Here is a 22934-nt window from a genome sequence, read left to right on the forward strand (position 1 = left end):
CCCCCCCCAGACCCCACTAAGTGGGAATACACTGGGTTTGTTGTTGTGTATGGTCGGCGAAATTTGACCCAAGATGAAGTGTCCACTAAAACTTAATCGATAGAATTGTTTTCAACTCGTCTTAGAGTTAGGGGATTCTTGTGACCTCAATTCATATTTAAAGGTTTTCCCACACTATAGGAGTGATCACCACACATACATTAACAAGGAATAATTTAGTTCGAGTCTATACGCATAGGAACGATGGTCTAAATTCTAGCCCGAAAGTACGGGGTGTTACAAATACATAGATGGACGTCTACCTTTATTTGACCTCAACCTGAAGATGATTTGAAACGTCTAGATGTGCATTCTTAGAGCGTTTAGTTTCCTGGTGAGACCAAGTCATATAAGCACCTTAAATTTGTGTGTATAACAAAGTAGAAACTTTTACTTTACATCAGAAAGTCTCGTGATCACCCCAATACAACATATCTCATGCGTATTGCAATAGCAAATGATGTGTCAAACGAACAAATCAACAAATGACATGTGTATTTGATAAATATATAATTTTTATTAGAAACTTGTAAGTTTTCTTAAACAGAAAAGTCCTCTCCTAAAGTCAATACACATGCATGTAATTGTTTTATTTGGTATATGGAGAGTTCCTCCACATATTACTCTATGTAAAGCGGATACAGGATCCCTCTCGGATAATTTTAGCAGATGACAGGGTGATATATCCGCTCTACTCGAACCACTTAATTCCGAGCAACAAATTCTTCATCTCCATCCAGACCTTCCTTCATTAGAGCTTGTGATGCAAACCCTCTAGGTGATCGTTTCCATGATTTGTATCCGAGTAAAAGTTGCTGCATTTCTAATGAGCTGCTTGTCTGTTAACAAGCAAGAGCAAAAGTTGGAAACAATATAACAAAGGTGTATTTGTAAACAAAAACTTCTCTGCATTAAGCTCATCGATCCTATACATAATAGAGTTAAAGGTGCCATGATGTGAACCAAACCACGAACTAAAAGGAAATGCGGAAATGAAAAGGTAGAAGACAGAAGAAAAGACACAGGAAAGGATAAATTGGTAATACTAACAATATCAAAGATAATACCTCCAATTTTGAATCCAAACAAGGAAAACACAACGAAATTAGAGGATATATTATATCCTAAAACCCCGATAAATTAATACAAAAAAGTACCTAATCTCATATGAAGACCTCAAGGATGATTGAATCTCCTTGCAACCCATGTTTCTAAACAAAGTTCAACAAACAGCTTAATCTAGCTCTCAAATATGTCACAAGAGATAATATTCATAATAAAATGACTAAGACAACTATTCATAATTTTCCTTTTACAAACACAGAACAAAGGGCTGTCTTGGACACCTCCCACCATTGCCAAAGTGGCAACCACCAATCCCAAGATTTGAGATCTTGGGATTGGCTTCGCGTGTGTGGTCTTAAAAAGTATGTGCTATACATGATAGTATCACCCATGATCCAAGCTATTATCCAAACATGGTATTGCTCTACCGGGAGCTCCTTCCAAGAACGCACATTCTCAAGTTTCATGCCTTCCTCCCAAGCCTCCAATATAGTGATTTGATGACAAGTCTACCAACACCTTAGCTCGTCTTCGTGTGTAAAACTTTGATGAAGCTCGGATCGCATCATGCCACCTGCAGAAAAGAAGCCACGGTTAGACGATATTAGTGATTAAAATGAGAGACTATCCAACATTGGAAAGGAATTAACTAGGATGGTTCAACCAACAGGAAGTTGATATTCTTAGCACCTCCATTACCCTGGACAAATTCAATACAATTAATAGCTTGCGGCGTCAACTTTGGCATCAAATTCTGAGAGTCAGTAACATTATTACCTGAAGAGTTTTCACATATTTGTGATGATGGTATTTCTTGAAATATTTAGTAGAACTTGAAAAAGCTGAAATGAGTTGGAAAGAAAAAAACTTTTATTATTTATGCTACAGATTATGAACTTTTAAATAAAAATCTTTAACAATGGATGACTATTGTTTGACGTACTGATGAGTTATTTGTTTTCATTTTCTTTTCCTATTTCCATTATTATACTTTCCAATAGTCAATACCAAAGTAACTTCCCCTTCTATTCCTTTCAATGTTCTCACGATCTAATGGATAAAATGTGCATAAAACTTTATTAGGTGGAAGAAGTAAGAATACTAGAAAATTAAAGAAAGGAGCGTAAAACGTCATGGAAGAAAGAATACAAGAATATAGCTAGATTTGATGCTTCTATTTTTGAGTTACCAAGGTTAGGTCCAGATGTAAATTTTTATACATGTATATGAGATGAAGAAACAAAAGAATAAATACTTGCTAAATTTCGACTTAGTATTATTCACAGACATATAGTAGACATAAAACACAAGAATCAGAACAGCACGCGAATGTAATAGAGAAGAACCTGTTATGGTGGTGCTCAAGACTTCCCACGCATAATTCTTCAAGCTACTTAAATAATGGCATATTATTCGGGCCAAGGACCTCAAGCTTCCGTTCCATAATATCTTCAACATATTGTTTAATCTCCAGAGCTGAATCTTCAAGTTGAGGGCTCTCGACAAGTTGGATAATTTTCAATGAACAAATATCCCCCAAATTAGGCGGAATCTCTATAAGCTTACGACATTCGCAGAGTTTTAATTTCTCAAGCACGGGAAAGGATTCCTCTCCAAAATCCCACTTAGCAAGAGTCACTTCTTCCAACTCCAAATATTTGAGATTCACAAAGGTGTCTTCCTCCCCCATGTTCCATTCTTCCCCTTGCATGATTGTCCTCTCAAGGAACAAGTCTTCAAGGTTGTTCAGTCTCGCTATTGTTGATAGTGAATAGGATGTCAGAGGAAAGTCACACAACACCAATCTTTTCAAATTCTGTGGGAAGTGAGAATCCCACGACCAATTTGTCGGTACAGAGGGCCCACTGTCATTTGTGTTTGAACTTTCAAAATCTACTTTGAGGAAAACTAGTTCTGTTAGGCAATCTAGTTTTGGGAAACAATATCTCTCTGTTGAATAATCCCATGATTTGTTGAGAACAAATGAAAGCTCCTGAAGATTGGGAAACCTTTTGAAGATATCCACCGTGTCTTTCGAATAGGAAAGCATGAGTGTCCATAATACTCTCAAGTTCTTTAACTCTGAGCCTCCAGCTATTGGTATTGGTTCATCTGTATCAAAATCAAAGAAAGAACAAGCATCCATGGACAGCTCTCGCAACTTTACAAGATTCCAAATACTCGGTAATAGTACCAAGGTTGATGCTTTGTTATCAACAAACAGGCTTTCCAGATTCCTGAGGTTTGAGAAAGATGAAGGCAGAGATTTAACTTCTGTCCCAATTCTTAAGTACCTCAAATAATTCAACATGCCTATTTCATTCAACAAAGAATCTTTCACCATCATAATTGAGGGATACAGGATCAACACTCTAAGAAGCCTCAACTCTCTTAGGTGGCATGCATCAGAAAGACGATCTTCCATCTCGTCTCCAGTTATCTCCAAAGAATATACATGTTTACCACAATGCCTTTTCATTTTTGAATCGAGCAGGATGAAATTGTTAGACCCAAAGTGCTCCTTATCATAATTAATGGTCACTATACGTGGCATCAAATCTGAAGAAGAAAATGCACCACTTGAACTTATCTCGCCAAACAACTTTTCCTCTCTTGCTTTTATCAGACAAAAGTCGTGCACAAGATCATGAATTTGGCAAGTCTGGCGATAACCTATCTCATTGAAGCTAGTTACCAAGCTACTGGTAATTAAACTATCAAAATAAACCTGCAGTACTTCTGTCTTTTCAGCAAGCCCTTCAGCGCGCCAATATATTCGCAACGCATCAAACTGAATTTCTCTGTCTTTTGGAAAAGATGCAAGGTAAATTAAGCATGGCTTCAGGTGCTGCGGTAAATGGTTATAACTTAATTCTATAACCTTCATCGCATCAACTTCACTGTTCAAAATAAAGGAATTCAAATTATTTCGAACTTCAAGCCACACAGACTTTTCCTTTTCCCTCCCTGCAATGACTCCAGCAATCAGATCAGACACCAAAGGAAGTCCCTTACAATTTTCGGCTATTTCTTTTCCAACATCCAATAGTTCATCAGGGCAACTCTGTTCTCCAAATGCCCTTTTCTCTATTAACTCCCAACTTTCTTCTGGACTTAGCAATCGAAGGTTAAGAGGATCAGTGTTGCCCTTTCCATGTAAAGCCACTTCCTTTTGTCGAGTCGTCAAAATAATTCTACTTCCTTTCTCAACTTCAGGGAAAGGTCTTGTTAAATCATCCCATGTAGTAGTATCCCACACATCATCTAACACAATTAGGTACCTCTTTCCAAACAGTTCTCTCCGTAACATATCAGCGACATCAATATCCTCACTGAACTTCAAATCCGAGCCAGTAACTTGATTAAAAAGTTTCACCAGCAACTTCTTCTCATCATATTCTTGGTCGACTGTGCACCATGCTCGAAGGTCGAAATGACTACAAACTGCTTCATCATTGTATACTTTGTATGCCAAAGTAGTTTTACCCGAACCCGGCATACCAGTGATTGAAATGACATCAAGATCTTTCGGTGCACTGGTGAGCTTACTAATTAACCAGTTTGTCTCCTCCTTAAATCCTACAATTATTTTACCAGTTGTCAATGACTTTCTTTCAACTGGATTCTTGGGAGAGTTTACAACAATATGGCTCCTGTTCTTGGTAATTTTCTCATGTAAATTAGAGACTTCTTCTTTGATAAGCTTGATCTTTTTTATGGTGATGGGAAGTGAGAAAATAAGATGTAAGAGACCATTATCTCAAACAATAATAGAATCAATGACATCTTTTGCCTCATATGCCGCATCTAAAGCACGTGCCCATAGATCCTTATACAATCTTTGCTCAACATTCACGAAGAACGATCTTATAAATTCTAGGTCTTCTTTCACCAACTCAATTTCTTTCTTTATCAAAGAAATTGAATAAGAATTGGAATCTAGCAGATCATTCAAGTGGATGAGTAGAAGATGCATGAAGAGTGGTCCATCATTCATGGGGAAGCAACATTGATATGAGTCCGGGACTTTCAGATAACCATGTTTGAGATCATCCTTGAGGAGTTCAATATTTTCCAGCAAGTCTCGAGTTGCACGACTTGTTTCATCTGTGCTCTTTTTATTCCTTGATTCCTCTTCTAAGTCACGAACAAGAGTTGATACCTCTGTGGTAAGTGCTCCCACACGTGCCAGAAGATCAAATAATTTGTCGTGATGAATAAAGTCTCTAGGCATGTCAGTAAGAATAATCAACAGAAACTCCATTATGACTTGAATGTTTTGAGCCCCTGAAGTACTAGGGGTGATAACATTTACCATGTGCTCTTGTAAATGAATCAGATATTCTCTATTAATGTCTGGAGAAGTTTCTAGGAGCTGCTTAATGAAACCTTCAACTTCTGCTGATGGTGAAGCTTTCAAATTTGTAAAACAAATGTGCATAACCTCCAGTTCAATTGGAATAATCTTTATGAGTAGATTTGCTAGCTTTAAGAGTTGAAAATCTCCATCAATCTGATCATCCTCAGATAGCTCGGAGAGTTGAGAGTTTCCATCAGTCTGATCATCCTCGTCTAGCTCGGAGAGTTGAGAGTCTCCATCAGTCTGATCATCCTCATCTAGATCGGAGGGTTGAGAGTCTCCATCAGTCTGATCATCCTCGTCCAGCTCGGACAGTTGAGAGTATTGATCAATCTGATCCTCCCAAAGGAACTTTCCTACACTCTCGGCCATCAGTTGAAACCGGGGTAAGACATTCTCAATAATCTCATGCTTGATGCAACCATTCACTATCAACCCATGGAAATCTCGTACATTTCGACATACATTCTGAAGAATCCCATATTCATTCACTAACGGGAAAATCTTTTCAGCACGATACTTGGATAGATGATGGAGATTCAAGAGAAGGAAGTTCAATTGTTCCTCTGCCATGGTAGCATTTGATTTAGAACAATGGTCCGAGCTGATACAGTTATCCATATTCTTGGTGAGGCTAGGAAGGACATGATGCATGTTATATTTACACCTGATGGTGTTGTCCACATCATCAAAAATTGTCCGAAGCAGATTCTCAACTTCTTGTCTTTTGCCGGTCATTATATCTTGAAACTGATCCAAATCGGAATAAGAAAGCTGGACATATGTACAAATAAATGTCAGCTTTGATTTCAGCTTTTCAATAAGATCCACATCAACAGGTTTTTGATCCTCTTCATTCTTTAACCTCTCCACGAAATCCAGAACATTGATAATGTCCTCACGAAGAGCAGAAAACGACATCTGCAAAAAGACCAAATGTTATATCACATTTTCAAAGCCACAGCACTTAACATAGCTATAGAAAATGGTTTTTGTCAAAATTCAATGTTGCACGTAAGCTATATATTGATCATGACATACCGATGAGTTGTTTGCTTCCTCTTCCTTTCTCAGTTGTTCCTTTTCTGTTACTCTTTCCATGATTGTAATGAAGTTCTCTGTAACAAAAAGTACCTACATAAAAAAGGAACAGAGTTAATCACATTAAGTTCTATCGTGGTATTGATCAAGGCCAAAACATCAAATACCTATAGAAAAACTATTTTGTCCGAATAGTAATTTTAGTGCATTTAGTCTCTAACACCAGAATTGTTAGTGTTAATCACAGATAAAATGTTTTCACATTAAATTTTCAGAAAAGGAATTTGTAAGATTGAGGAAATTACAGGTCCCATATGTTCAAGGACAGAACCTATCACTACAAATATATTTCCTTTTTTATGACATTAAAGGACCAGGTTCCTAGATCATCATGAAGTGGTACAACTGTCACCTCTCTGCATAGTTTGTCTGCTAGTGCAACTAACTGTGCAGGAGTGCAACGTACCCGATTAAACACCCGGTCCAATTAAAATTCAACCCTGATTTATACACCCGTATAAATATAAAAGGATGCTTCTCAATCAAATAGTTTTTGCAATTTTTGTGAATCACTGTAAATGACGAAAACTCTCTATTGCTAAAGTTCCAAAGCTTTTGTGTGCTTAAGGTTTAGTCCTTCTTGAGTCAAGTCTTGCATTGTAATCATTTTACTCATCTTATAAGTGTAAAGATTTTCTTTTGGCAGTATAGTGCTTAGGTAGAGTTACCTAAGGCCCATGGATTAGAGTTAATCGATTATGAAGTGATTGAGGTGTGTAGAGTGGTTGTGGTAGAGCTATTGAAACCTGTAGAACTTAGATCTATATTCTTGGAGTCTGTAATCAATGAGTTTTCATTATAGTGGAGATTGAGTGCTTGTGAGGGCAAGCCTTGGTTTTGCATACCTTGAGCATGAAGGTTTCCACGTAAACCACTGTGTTTATTTTAATATCTACAAGTTTTTGTTTGTTACTATTTTATTGCTATTCTCTTAGTCTTAGGGACCTGGTCCCTTGTACGATGGTGCACTCTTTACATTTCAACAATTGGTATCAGAGCAAGGTTACTATAAAAGGTTAACACCTAGCGTTATTTCTTGATCATGGCTGCTTCACCTATTCTGGAGGAAATAATATAGGTGGTGGAAAACCAGGATGTATGACTTCATTATGGTTGAGGCTAGTGAGTTGATGGATGTAATACTTGATGGTCCTTATGTGCCTGTTAAGGAGGTTAAATAAGGAGACATAACAAGAATGGTTGTCAAAACCAGGAGAGAATATAATGATAAAGAAAGTAAGAAAATTGAAAAGAATTACAAGGCTAAGAAATTGCTTGTGTGTGGTATAAGACCGGATGAATACAACAGGATTCCTCTTGTGAAAATTCTAAGGAAATCTGGGATTGCCTGAAGCCTTCTCATGAAGGAACCACTGATGTGAAGGATTCAAAAGTTGATATGCTGACTACTCAGTATGAAACTTTCTCTACGAAGGAGGGGGAAACTATTCAAGAGATGTATGATAGATTCACTTCAATCACAAATGAGTTGCACCGCCTAGTAGAAGTGATTCCTCCACATAAACAAGTGAGAAAAATTCTAAGAGTTCTTCCTATGTCCTGGGAAAGCAAAGTAGATGCTATTACTTTTACAAGAAACCTGAAGGCTCTCACTGTGGATGAACTTATTAGTAATCTAAAGACTCATGCGCACAAAAATTAGCAAGGGCAAGAGAAGAAAAAAGAAAAAGGAGAAAAGTCTCTGGAATTGAAGGCCTCAAAGTCTAATTTAAGCAAGGAGGACACTGATGTTGCTTATTTGGCCAAAAGAATTGTGAGATTAATGAAGAAAAGTGGTCAGTTTCAAAGGAAAGAAAGCAGCAACAAAAAGGGAGGTACTATTAAAGTTTGCCGCAAATGTGGAAACCTGCGCGTTTCATCAAAGATTGCCTAGTACATAAAATGGACTATCAAGAATATCTGAAGTCTGGAGGTTATAAAGGAAAGAATAAGGACCAAATTCTTGAGAAGACAAGAAGAAAAGTTATAGCTGATTATGAAGTAAAACAGGCTCTAGCAATGTGGGGAGATACTTCTAGTGATTCTGATGAAGCAGAAAAGCCTGAAGATGTCTCTATGTTAGCAGTGGAGGATAGTGAAATCACCTAAGACACTTTGTATGCTCTTATGGAAAAAGTAGATTATGAAAAAAGAAAATGAGGTAAGTCTTTCTGACATTAAGGAAAACTTAGAGAATTATTCTTCTAAGAAGATAAAGAAGCTTGCAAATGTGCTGATTGATTTTGTGTGTCATTTGACTACTGAGAAAAATGTTCTTGAAGACAAAATAGAAAATCTAGATAATGAATTAATAGCCTTAACTCTTCAATTGTCTGAAACTGAGGAATAATCCTCAAAATTAAAATGTGAAAATCTGAGATCTACTAGATGAGTTTGATAATAAATGGAAGAAAGAAGCATCAAAGCGTCAAATTGAGCTTGAAGAAAAGTTAAAGGGGTTTCAAAGGAATCTCAATACTGCACTTCATAAGAATGAGAAATTAAAATGGGATGTGGTCCGCATAAGAGAAGACCTTAACAAATCCCAAAAATGGACCACATCCTCACAAATTCTGACTAATTTCAATAGTTAGGGAGTCAATAATGGTAGAGGTCTTGGATACCAATATAGAACCCATGCTTCTGGGTCTCAAGGGAAGCATGCTTTTGTTCTAAAACCCTAGGTCAATAGTTATTTTTAGACCGTGGAAGTGATGGTCACTTGATGAAGAAATGTCAAGGATGACCTAAAGCTAAAACAAACGGTACTAGATACATCCAACAAAAGAAATATCATCCTAAAGTACACAATCTCTTGAGAAATACTGAGAGAAACAAACTCCCCAGCTGGACCCAAAAGGATTTGATCACTCCCTTGTCTTTTTATTGGGAACTCAAACTCAAGTGTGTTCCCAATTCTAACAAATGACTTTGTTTCCAATTAAGAGTAAGGGAACACAGTCAGAATTGGTTCATGGAAAGTGGATGTTCAAAACATATGACAGGGAGGACTGACTATTTTCTCTCACTCAAGATACTTCAAGGTGGAGGTGTATTATTTGAAAATAGTAAAAAGGGTTATATTCATGGTGTTGAAAAGATTGGAAAGTTTCTTGATCAATCAATAGGAGATGTGTACTATGTAAATGATCTCAAGTACAGTTTTTGAGTGTATCTCAAATCTGTAACAAAGGTAATGAGGTAAAGTTCGTATTAGATGGCTGTAACATGACAAGCTTGAAGTTTGGAAAAGTCATTCTCAGAGCTAAAAGGTGCAAAAATATGTGTGTGGCTGATCTGGACTGGACTCTGTAACTGATTGTGAATTGACCAGCTTAAGTGTTCAAGGTAAAAATGTTGATCTATGGCACAGAAGACTGGGACATGTAATTTCCTCCCTGATAAATAAATTGATCTCAAAGTCTTGGTCCGTGGTGTTCCAAAGGTGTAGTTCTTAGACAACAAAATTTGTGATGCCTGTGTCCAAGAAAAATAAAGCAGATCTTCCTTCAAACAAAAAAAGCAGGTTAGCACCTCTAGACCCCTTCAGTTGTTACATATGGAATTAAGTGGACCTATTAAAGTCCAATGTAGAGGTGGTAAGAGGCCTGTGTATACCATTCTGTGGCTATTCAAGGTTCACCTAGACAATGTTCTTTAGAACTAAAGATGAAACCTATGATGTTCTGGTGTTTTTTCTAAGCAAATTCAGATGAAGCTAAACTGCAAAACTATTGGATTCAGATATGATCATGGAACAATGTTTGAAAACTCCCAAGTTGTAGAATCTTTTTCTGAAAATAGAATTAGTCATAATTTTTGTACTCCTAGGACTCCTCAGCAAAATGAAGTGGTTGAAAGAAAGAACAAGACTCTCCTAGAAATTTCCATGACTATGTTGATTGATAGTGGCATTCCAGAAAGTTTCTGGGCTGAGGATGTTAACACTGCATGTTATATCACTAATAGATGTTTGATCAGGTCACTCTAGAACAGAACCTCTATGAACTTTGTTCAGAAAAAAGCCAAAAGTAGACTATTTCAAACCCTTTGAATGCAAATGTTTTGTTCTAAACAATAGAAAGAATGAGCTTGGGAAATTTGACTTTAAAAGTGATGAAGCAGCCTTTATAGGCTACTCCTCAACAAGTAAAGCTTACAGGGTCTTCAACAAAAGGACTCGGTGTGGAATAAAGTGTACATATAGCCTTTAATGAGCCAGGAATGTCCAGAGATTTTGGTAGAGATAAAGATTCTGACATAGAAGAACTCATTACCATTCAAAGGGATGATATATCTAAAGATGATGGTTAAGGACATGCTGATAATGTTTAGAATAATGAAGGTGATGGTGAGTCCAATGCTCATTTACAAACTCCAGCTACAGAAGAAAAACATCAAGAAAGCTTTAGTAAAAATCTCCAACGACCTAGTCCCAGCAATACTCATCTCAGAATGTCAAACTGGAAGCATAAATCCTCTCACCCCCTTGAAAATCTGACATCCCCCTTGGAATCTGGAATTCAAACAAGAGATCCAACTAGAAATTTCATGATCTTCTCAGGCTTCTTGTCACAAATTGAACCCAAAAATGTGAAAGAGCTCTGAAGGATGCTAACTGTATTAGTCTCTCTATGGATTAAAGATGAAACAAGCACCTAGATCTTGGTATGAAAGACTTTCAAAATTTCTTTTGGAAAATGACTTAAAGAGAGGGAAAATAGACAACACTCTTTTTCTGATGTCTAGAGGCAGGAACTTATTGATTTTCCAGGTCTATGTTGATGGCATCATATTTGGAGCTACTTCTGAGTCTTTATGTGAAGAGTTTGCAAAGTTAATGGGTAGTGAATTTGAAATAAGCATGATTGGTAAATTGAGCTTATTTCTAGGCCTACAGATTCAACAAACCCCTCAAGGAACTATAATTTGTCAAAAAAAATACATCAAAGAGTTGATAAAGAAATATAATATGAGAGATGCCAAGAAAATTGATACTGCAATTGGAACCAATTCGAAGATGGATAAAGATGAACCTGGTCCTTAGTGAATGAGACCATGTATAGAGAGATTATTGGATCCCTACTGTATCACACTGCAGGTAGGCTGGATATTGTATTCAGTATGATAATGTGTGCCAAATTTCAGGCTTATCCTAAAGAGTCCCATTTGAATGTAGCAAAGAGAATTCTCAGATATCTGAAAGGTACAAGGGACCTGAACCTGTTCTATCCATCTGGTGATAGTTTTGACTTAATAGGGTATGTTGATGCTGATTATGCTGGATATTTGGTGAACAAAAAAAGCACCTCAAGAATGGCTCATTTAATTGGTTCTTCTTTAATCTCCTGGGGATCTATGAAACAAAACTCAGTTGTCTTATCTATTCTTGAAGCTAACTATGTAGTTGCAGCTTCTTGCTGTACTCAATTATTATGGATCAAACAGCAACTAAAGGACTTTGGGATTGCATATGATACTATCCCCTGATATGTGACAAAACATGTTCTATAAACATGACCAAAAAATCCAGTGCAACATAAGAGGATAAAGCATATTGATGTGAGGCATCACTTTTTGAGATACAATGTTGAAAAGGGAGCTATTTGCATGAAGTTTTGTAAGACCAAAGATTAGGTAGCTGAAATCTTTACAAAGGCACTTCATAAAGAGCAATTTGTGAAGAACGGGTTTAGTTGGGATTGATCAAGATGAATTAACCTACTTGATGGATCAACTTTCCCTTATCATTGGCTAGGATCAGGAGGCAAGTATCCTTTATAAACTATGTGCTTATTGGTCTAACTCATTACTATACCTTTACAGGTATACACATATGGTGAACTACTTTGAAGGAGAATAGTTGTGGCATACACTATATAAAAGATTCACTCAAGCTAGAGAGGGACCTGGTCCTGTCTCTCAGGTTAGTACTAAAACTGTGTACTTTAAAATTCATAAAAAAGAGTGTCTGAAAAAAAACATATCCCGTCCTTTCTCTATGTAAGAGATGTCAAATCCCTAAAAAGGTGAAGAGTTGCACCTATTGGGACTAGACATGTGATTTCCTCTAAAAGGTCCCAAAAGGTACAATATTTAGTTCCCTTAAGTACAAAATCAAATCCTTTTTCTCCCATTCTTGTCCAAATTTTTTCTCAAATCATCCTCTTTAAAACTCCTCTTCACTGAAATAAGTTTTTTTGTTCTCATTCACTCTCTCACAAATGCTTCAAATGGATGATATTTCTACTCCCTTAAGCCCCACCGAGGATTCTGAAATATTCAATACCCATTATTCTTATCAAAAAACCCTGAAATAAAAAATCCTACTCTATCAATGTCCAAAAGTACAGAAGATTCCTTTTCTAACCCTCCTCAAGAACATCAGTTCACTCTACCCTCTACATATTTCCTCAAAAATCCAAATCCTTTAAATGAACCCATTCCAGAAGAAACCTCAAAAACAATGGAAACCCCTATTGAATCAGCCATAGTGGTGGACCAAAATCAAGCCTTTGGTTCACCTATTTAGTTCGAAGTTTCTCAAAATCCAATTCGCTCAAAAGAACCAGAAAGAACTGATCCCTAGTCGTAAGGACTGGGTGGCTGATTGAACTTGCTTGCTAATGATCCTAGGGAGATTTCCCTTGGTGTAGTGGAGAATGTGATTTGTAAGAAGGTGGGAGATTTATCTACTTAAGGAGATGATTGCAATGCCCCAAGATTTTCCTAGCAAAATTTTTTCCCTTAAAGTATCAAGCATTGGATTTTAGAATGATTTATACATATTTTCCTGTGTAATTTCTTAGATTTTAACTTTTCATTACATAGATGACTGAATAAGATTTCCGATGATATAAGGTTCATCCAAAATGGACACTCGGTGAAGAAGTTATGGCTATTTTATGTGCTACTCATAAAACATCGTCATTTTGGTGTTTAGTGCATCGCGGAGAAGGTTTAATTAGCAACTGTCAAATTTCAGTAGGACCTTGCTATACTGGCGTGTCGTGGAGGATTCCAATTTCACATTCGTTAATTTCCAGTGAGCCACCACGATAGTGGCGCGTCATGGTCGCCCATCAAATTGGGCACCAGTTATATTTTTACTCCGTCTCATTAAGGGTAAAATGGAACTTCTCCAACCCCTTGTCATCTCTAACACAGGATTTAATCCCAAAAACACCAAAGGAAGATTATTTTCATCAAAATCTCTCAAGAAACTCCATTAGGGTTTCAAAGTAAAAATCCTCGTAACTCAAAATTTAATCGCGGGTTTTAGAAGATAATTGGAGATTTGGAATCCTCGCGTCGTAGGCTTTAAGAAGCATCCGTTAATTTTTGAAATAGAGGTACGCGGGGTTTTTCTTAAATCTCATGGGCATAGAAATCATGATTTTAAGAAAGGGGTTTTGAATTTATGAATATATTCATGTTTTAGAAGTGTTGACGATATTGTTTTGGTCTTTAGGCCTTCCCCCAAATTGATTTGAAATTATATATATTGTAAGCATGTGTTTTAAGGTTGATGATTGAATTGAGAGCATGATGCATGAAAAATCCCTCTCTTGTGATGATTTCATTTACTTATGATATACTATGAATTGTTCTAAATTGCATCTTGAAAAGAATGTTATGAAATGCCTTGAAGAATGATATATTTGTATTATGATTTTAATTTCAAAAGAGAAAGGGTTGTTTGAATTGATAAATGTTGAACATACATATAATGAACGAGTGCATGGTTTTGTCAAAAGCACATGACCACCTTATGTTTGAAGGATTCTTGCATAGTTTTGACTTATGTTTCAGAACATGAAATCTCTTATACTAATTTGCATGTTTTGGTGGTCTAAACTATGATTTAATGAAAGATCATTCTTATTGCATTATGGCTTAGAAATAGGACTTGCAATTCTTGGTGTGACGACACCAATTCAGTTTATTCCATGATGATTCAGAACACAATAGAATGCATGTTTGAAATCAGACTTTTTAGATGTTGAAATTAAAAAAATGCATAATTCAGAACAGGATAAAAATGGACACAAAGAGAGCTTAGGTGGTTCCCCGAAGAAGGCATGGGTTCAGACAACCCACTACCCAAAATCATAATTTGTCGATCTGGGTTATTTATATTACGCTGGCCTAGAGCCTTGTGGCGTATCAGACTTAGAAACTCCAACCTTTGCGGCACACTTGGGTTGGGGGCTTCCCCGCCGAGTCAATGGTGGATTCCATATAGCCCGTGGAATATCAAACTTGTAGGAGAGTGCCACCTAACTCAGAAGTAATACAAAGGCCAAACTTTACATTGACAAGAGTGATTTATGATTTTCAGAAACTGCCCATGTGTTTTAGAACTATTTCATGCTTGATATTTTGACAAATTGCTCTCTAATTATTTTATTTATATAAATGCTTTATTTTGGATTACTTTGCATACCATACATCTGTATTGACCCCCTCTCCTCCCTCTAGGTTCCGAGTCTCAGTCTAGGGGTCTAGAAAAGCAGTAGATTTTATCAGACAGAGTTGTAGCATTTAGTTGGTGAGCCTTCTCTATTCTGGAAGGCTTGTCTTTTTTAGATTATGTCATTTATTTCTGTTTTAGTCTACTGGGGGCCTTGTCCCAGTTTCAGACAGCTGTCAGATTATCATGTAGTAGATATTTCACAGACTGAGTCAGATGTTATTCAGATGTAGTTTGATTTACAGTTTTCATACTTATGTTGAATTCATAATTGACCATGTTTTCGTAGAAGATTATGTTTCCGTATCTTCTTTTATTATATGAATGTTGTGCATGATTACCAGATAGAGAAAGGCGTTCTGGGCTTTCATGGTTCGGGATGTTCATCATGGCTAGGTCCTAGTTTGAGTTATGACAAACTTGGTATCAAAGCAAGGTTCATGGTCCCAGGGTATCTGCGAAATCGCATCGGGTAGAGTCTTTTTTATGGGTGTGTAGCACGCCACACTTATAATCAGGAGGCTACTAGGCATTTAAGAAATGTTTCCCCTCTTTGTGCTTTAGATCGTGCCTCAAAGTCTGAATCAGAAATTGTCCTCTAATCAATGATCTATTGTATTTCAGAAAATGATCATGCCTCCTTTTTGTTCCAACAAGCAGGATACTCAGGATGATGAATTTTACCTAACTCATGGCATGCGAACCTGTAACAGAGACCATACCCCAGAACCTGTTCCCTCTCCAGAAGTACCTCCTGTCCCGACCAGTCCTCCTCGAACTCCGAGGATAAATGTTAACCATCCTTAATCTTCTCAGAGGAACATATCAAATGTAGAATTCAGACAATCCATTCGCATACTTGCCCATTTGGTGGCCGCACAGACTCAGAGGTCAGAGGATAGTGGGTCTGCATCTGCTACTTCTGAGGTAACCAGGGTAGGCCAGTTCATGAGAATGAACCTGCGCAGATTCTCTGGTATTAAGGTAGAAGAGGACCCACAGGAGTTCGTAGATGAAATAGAGAAAATTTTCAAAGTAATGCATGTGGATCAGGTGGAAGGGGTTGAGCTAGCAGCATACCAACTTAAGAATGTAGCGAACCAATGGTACAATGAGTGGGAGGATGCGAAAGGGGAGAGTGCTGAGCCCACAGCTTAGGATGAGTTTGTGGAAGCTTTTCTTGGCTGATTCTTCCCTCTTGAGTTGAGGGAAGCCAAAGCATAGGAGTTCATGAATCTTAAACAAGGGAAAATGAGTGTCCAAAAGTACACTCCGAAGTTTAACCAATTGGCTCGTTATGCACCAAAAGTGACAGAAAGTATAAGAGCCCAGATGAGGAAATTTTCATTCGACCTTTCCGATGATCTAGCACTTGAATTTCAAGGGGCGATGCTAAGTAGGGAGATGGACTTTGCTAGGATGTCAGTCCACATACAGTAGGTAAAGAAGAAGAAAAAGAAAATTTTTGAATCTAGAGAGAGAGACAGGTAGGCGAAGAAGGCTAAAACAGCGGATCAGAACCCCAGTTAGTAGCAGAGCGATAATTGGGGTAAGAAATGGCAAAAGAAGAAGTTTTGGAGTAACACAAAATCTACAGCTAGCGCCCCAGCGCCCATACCCCCAGTTGATAGACGATTTCAAAGTTTTCAGACTAGTCATGGACCCAGAGCTCAGGACACTCAGTCACAGGGTAGAGTGGATCAGCAGTATTGTAATTTTCCATGGTGCGAAACTTATGGTAGGCATCATCCAGGAAGGTTTTAGCTGGGCTAGATGGTGTTCTATTTATACGGCCAGACGGGTCATTTCCACAGAGATTTCCCCTCCACTAGGAGGAATGTTGGTGGAGCTAAGTCCTAGGCAAATTCTTCTGCATCACCCCCGCCTCAGAAGGGCACCACATCAGCTGCTGAAAGTGGTCGGAACTGGTTATATACATTGACCAACCGCCAGGAGGCGGTAGCCTCCCCAGATGTTATCACCGGTACGTTACAAATCTTTACCGCGATGTATATATGTTGCTTGATCCTGGGTCTACCTTATCTTATGTAACCTTGTATGTGGCTTTTGGGTTTGCGTTTGAGCCCGATGTGATTGCTGAACCTTTCTCTATTTCTAATCCAGTGGGTGATTCTATTGTGGCTAGGAAAGTATACAAAAATTATCTTGTGTCTATTATTGGTAGGGATACTAGGGCAGACCTCATAGAACTTGATATGGTTGCTTTTGATGCTATCCTAGTGATGGAATAGCTCCATCGGTGTTATGCCACACTAGACTGTAGGACCCAAAAGGTTACCTTTTTTTTTCTGAATGAGCCATCAATAGAGTGGGAAGGGCATTCTTTAACACCTAGAGGGCACTTTATATCTTATCTCATAGCCTGTAAACTTATTTCCAAGGGTTCTTGTATCATCTTATTTGGATTAAAGATTCTAATGCCAAAAGTCTTCCTCTTCTGTCTGTCCCTGTAGTAAATGAATTTCCAAAAGCCTTTCCAGATGATCTCCCATGAATTCCACCCGATAGGGAGATGGATTTTGGCATTGATGTGTTGCCAGATACCCATCCTATTTCTCTTCCACTATATAGAATGGCTTCTACAAAGCTAAAAGAGTTGAAAGAACAACTAGCAGATCTCTTAGATAAAGGTTTTATCAGACCTAGTGTTTCTTCTTGGGGTCCACCTGTACTCTTCGTGCTAAAGAAAAATGGTTCCCTGCTTATATGCATAGATTACCGTCAACTAAATAAGGTCACTGTTAAAAATAAATATCCTCTTCCTAGGATTGATGACCTTTTGGATCAACTTTAGGGTACTAAGTGTTTTTCTAAAACAGACCTTCGTTCGAGATATCATCAGTTGAAAGTTAGGGAATCAAAAAGATTCCCAAGACATCTTTCCAAACCAGATATAGTCATTATGAATTCTTAGTCATGTCCTTCGGGTTGACTAATGGCCCTACAGCTTTTATGGACCTAATGAATAGGGTCTTCCGTCAGTTCCTAAACCTGTTTGTCATAATTTTTATTGATGACATCTTGATTTACTCCAAAAGTGAGGAAGACCATGCCAATCATCTCTAAATTATTCTTCAGACTCTCAAAGATCATAAGTTGTATGCGAAATTCTCCAAGTGTGAATTATGAAAGAATGCCATTGCTTTCTTAAGACATATTGTGTCTAGTGAGGGGATTCGGGTTGATCCCCAAAAGGTTGAGGTAGTGAGAAAATGGCCCAAATCCATGACTCCAACCAATATTCGGAGTTTCTTGGGTTTGGCGGGTTATTATAGAAGGTTTGTAGAGAGTTTCTCTTCTATAGCCGCGCCACTTACTAAGTTGACTCAGAAGAAGGTTAAATTTTTGTGGTCTAACTCATGGGAGAACAGTTTTGAGAAATTGAAAGATAAATTGACTACAGCACCTGTTCTGAGCCTTCCGGAAGGCACGGAGGGTTTTGTTGTGTACTGTGATGCATCCTATGTAGGACTTGGGTGTGTACTTATGCAGCACAGTAAGTTGGTGGCTTATGTATCTAGGTAGTTAATGGTGCATGAGCGAAATTACACCACTCATGACTTAGAATTAGCAGCTGTGGTGTTTGCTCTTAGAATTTGGAGGCATTATCTTTATGGGGTGCATGTTGATATATTCACTGACCACAAAAGTTTGCAGTTTGTTTTCTCGCAGAAAGAATTGAACCTCAGGCAGAGGCGCTGGATGGAATTGCTAAAGGATTATGACATGAGCCTTAACTATATTCGGGTAAGGCAAATGTGGTAGCCGATGCCCTCAGTAGGTTATCCATGGGAAGTCTTTCTTATGTTGAGAAAGGGAAGAGAGAGATGGTAAAAGGTATTCACCGGCTTGCAAATCTAGGAGTGCGATGCTTGGATTCTGAAGATGGGGGAATAGTTGTTCATGAGATAGCTAAGTCTTCCCTTTGTGTAGAAGTTAAAGAGAAGCAGGTTGAAGATACCATATTGATGCAGATCAAGAAAGATGTGGGTCAGCAGAAGGTGAGTCCTTCGAAATTGGTGGTGATGGTATTTTGAGGTATCCGGGTAGATTATGTGTGTCAGATGTTGATGATTTGCGGAAGAGAACCCTTGAAAAGGCTCACATTTTGAGGTATTTTATTCACCCAGGCTCTACTATGATGTACCATGATCTGAAATCTATGTATTGGTGGAATAATATGAAATGTGATGTGGCTAACTTTGTTTCCAAGTGTTTGAACTGCCAACAAGTTAAAATAGAGCATTTGATGTCAGGTGGTTCTTCCCAAGAGATAGCTTTACCCCTGTGGAAGTGGGATATGATTAATATGGACTTCATTACCGGACTCCCGAAGTCCAGAAACTAGTATGATTCTATTTGGGTAATTGTAGATAGTTGACCAAGTCAGCCCACTTTCTGCCTGTTAGGAATAACTTTTTGGGAGAGGATTATGCCAAGATATTCACTGCAGAAATAGTTTGTTTGCATGGTGCACCCGTGTCCATCATATTCGATCGAGGTACACAGTTCACTTCTCAGTTTTAGAGATCTTTTCAGAGAGGATTAGGCATTCAAGTGAACCTAACCACTGCTTTTCACCCTCAGACTGATGGACTAGCTGAGCACACTATTCAGACCCTTGAGGATATGTTGAGGGCCTGTGTGATTGATTTTAAATGTAGTTGGGTAGAGCACTTGCCATTGATAGAGTTCACTTATAATAACAGTTTCTATTCTAATATTAAAATGGCACCATTTGAGGCATTGTATTGGAGAAGATGTAGATCTCCAATAGGATGGTATGAGGTAGGAGAGACATAAATTTTTGGGCCTGATCTTGTTCATCGGGCAATAAAGGATGTGAAAATCATTAGATAACGACTAAAGAAAGCTCAGAGTTGTCAAAAATCCTAAGCCGATGTTAGGAGAAGAGAGTTAGAGTTTGAGGCTGCAGATTGGTTGTTTCTTAAAGTTTCTCCCATGAAGGGAGTCATGCAATTCGGGAAGAAAGGTAAATTTAGTTCTCACTATATAGAACCCTATCAGATCTTAAGGAGGATAGGTGCATTCGCGTATGAGTTAGAGTTGCCTGCTAGTTTGGGTTCCGTTCATCTGGTATTCCATGTGTCCAAGTTGAAGAAATGCATTGGGGATTATTCTCTAGTACTACCTATAGAGGAAATCAAGGTAACAGATTCCCTATCCTACGAAGAAGAACTGGTAACAATCTTAGATCGTCAAGTTCGGAAATTGAGGAACAAAGAGATAGCCTCAGTTAAAGTGTTGTGGAGAAACTAGAAAATTGAAGAAGCGACTTGGGAATTAGAAGTTGACATGAGAGCAAGATACCTAAACCTTTTTGATCCAATGGATGAAGAAATGGAAGGTACAATCCTTGATTTATTATTTTTATGCCTTAGAATGTTTGAAATTATGCTTGTCTGTGTCCTGCATCAACATTCGGGGACGAATGTTCCCAAGGGGGGAATATTGTAACGCCCCAAGCTTTTCCTAGCTAAAATTTTGTCCTTAAAGTATCAATAATTGTCTTTTAGAATGATTTATACTTATTTCCCTGTGGAATTCCTTAGATTTTAACTTTTCATTACGTAGATGACTGAATAAGCTTTCTGACGATATAGGATTCATCCAAAACGGACACTCGGTGAAGAAGTTATGGCTATTTTATGTGCTAATCATAAAACATCGTCATTCTGGTGTTTAGCGTGTCACGGAGAAGGTTTAATTAGAAATTGTCAAATTCCAGTAGGACCTCATGATAGTGGCGCGTCTCAGAGGATCCCAATTTCGCATTCGTCAATTTCCAGTGAGCCACCTCGATAGTGGTATGTCGCGGTGGCCTATCAAAATGGGCACCAGTTATATTTTTACTCCGTCTCATTAAGGGTAAAATGGTACTTCTCCAAACCCTTGTCATCTCTAACACGGGATTTAATCCCAAGAACACCAAAGTAAGATTGTTTTTATCAAAATCTCTCAAGAAACTCCATTAGGGTTTCAAAGTAAAAATCATCGTAACTCAAGATTTAACCACAGGTTTTAGATGATAATTGGAGATTTGGAATCCTCGCATCGTAGGCTTCAAGAAGCATCCGTTAATTTCCGAAATAGAGGTACGCGGGGTTTTCCTAAAATCTCATGGGCATAGAAATCATGATTTTAAGAAAGGGGTTTTGAATTTATGAATATATTCATGTTTTAGAAGTGTTGACAATATTGTTTTGGTCTTTAGGTATTCCCCCAAATTGATTTGAAATTATATATATTGTAAGCATGTGTTTTAAGGTTGATGATTGAATTGAGATCATGATGCATGAAAAATCCCTCTCTTGTGATAATTTTCATGTACTTATGATATACTATGAATTGTTCTAAACTGCATCTTGTAAAGCATGTTATGAAATGCCTTGAATAATGATATATTTGGATTATGATTTTGATTTCAAAAGAGAGAGGGTTGTTTGTATTGATAAATGTTGAACATACATATAATGAAAGAGTGCATGGTTTTGTCAAAAGCACATGACCACCTTATGTTTGAAGGATTCTTGCATAGTTTTGACTTATGTTTCAGAACATGAAATCTCTTATACTAATTTGTATGTTTTGGTAGTCTGAACTATGTTTTAATGAAAGATCATGCTTATTGTATTATGGCTCATAAATAGGACTTGCAAGTCTTGGTATGACGACACCAATTCAGTTTATGCCATGATAATTCAGAACACAATAGAATGCATGTTAAAATCAGACTTTTTAGATGTTGAAATTAGAAAAATGAGCCTTGTGGCATATCGGACTCACACTCCAACCCTTGCGGCACACTTAGGTTAGGGGCTTCCCCGCCGGGTCAATGGCAGATTCCATATAGCCCGTGGAATATCAAACTTGTACGGGAGAGCCACCTAACTCAGAAGTAATACAAAGACCAGACTTTGCATTAACAAGAATTATTTATGATTTTCAAAAAGTGCCCATGTGTTTTAGAACTATTTCATGCTTGATATTTTGACAAATTTCTCTCTAATTATTTTATTTATATAAATGCTTTATTTTGGATTACTTTGCGTACCAGTACATCTGTATTGACCCCCTCCTCCCTCCAGGTTCCGAGGCTCAGTCTAGGGGTCCAGAAAAGCAATAGATTTTATCAAGCAGAGTTGTAGGGTTCAGTTGGTAAGCCTTCTCTATTCCGGAAAACCTGTCTTTTTAGATTATGTCATTTATTTCTGTTTTGGTCTACTGGGGGCCTTGTCCCAGTTTCAGACAGCTGTCAGATTTTCATGTAGTAGAGATTTCGCAGACTGAGTCAGATGTTATTGAGATGTAGTTTGATTTACAGTTTCCATACTTATGTGAATTCAGAATTGACCATGTTTCCGTCACAGAATATGTTTTCGCATCTTCTTTTATTATATGAATGTTGTGCATGATTACCAGATAGAGAAGGGCATCACGACCAGACCCTAGTTCGAGTCGTGACAATGATGCTGAAGTTAAGAAGTTTGTACAACCTCCAAATGAGGAGGATGCGATTAATGAAGAGGAACTACCATTAAGGTGGTCAGTATAGAAGCAAAGTGGAAGTAAGGGTAAAGAAAAAGTGGTGGACACTAGTGGGAAGGTTACTAGAACCTACTCAACTAGGGTTTGTGAGAAGAAGTTGCTAGGGGATGCCATGAAAGCTAACAAGTCAGAAACTCTTTTGGTTTCCTTACCACTAAAGGATATAAGTTTTAACTTGTTTTCTAAGACATCATACTGGAAACTCCTATCGTTTTGATATGAACCATGATCCATGAAACTCAACTAGATCACCTCAATTTCCTCTTTAGTTCCACTAAGGGTTATGTAAGTTATGACTTGGAATAT

At 37.8% G+C, this 22934-nt stretch overlaps 1 protein-coding gene across 2 annotated transcripts in view; it reads right to left on the reverse strand.

Moving 5' to 3' along the window:
• Nucleotides 1-1175: 1175 nt before the first annotated feature.
• Nucleotides 1176-22934, reverse strand: part of LOC107873683 (putative late blight resistance protein homolog R1B-16) — a 29084-nt gene continuing 7325 nt past the window's right edge. The window contains exons 2-4 of one of the 2 annotated variants that reach the window (XM_047414628.1): nucleotides 6506-6598; nucleotides 2451-6385; nucleotides 1176-1678 (exon numbers count right to left, since the gene is read on the reverse strand). In XM_047414628.1, coding sequence (XP_047270584.1) covers nucleotides 2495-4603 — 2109 coding nt within the window. In that variant the 5' untranslated portion in view covers nucleotides 4604-6385; nucleotides 6506-6598 and the 3' untranslated portion in view covers nucleotides 1176-1678; nucleotides 2451-2494. Of the gene's footprint in view, nucleotides 1679-2450; nucleotides 6386-6505; nucleotides 6599-22934 lie in introns of those variants that run through there. The other variant, XM_016720612.2, reaches the window with a different exon arrangement.

This window comes from Capsicum annuum, chromosome 6, assembly GCF_002878395.1.
Source record: "Capsicum annuum cultivar UCD-10X-F1 chromosome 6, UCD10Xv1.1, whole genome shotgun sequence".
NCBI classification, from domain to species: domain Eukaryota; kingdom Viridiplantae; phylum Streptophyta; class Magnoliopsida; order Solanales; family Solanaceae; genus Capsicum; species Capsicum annuum.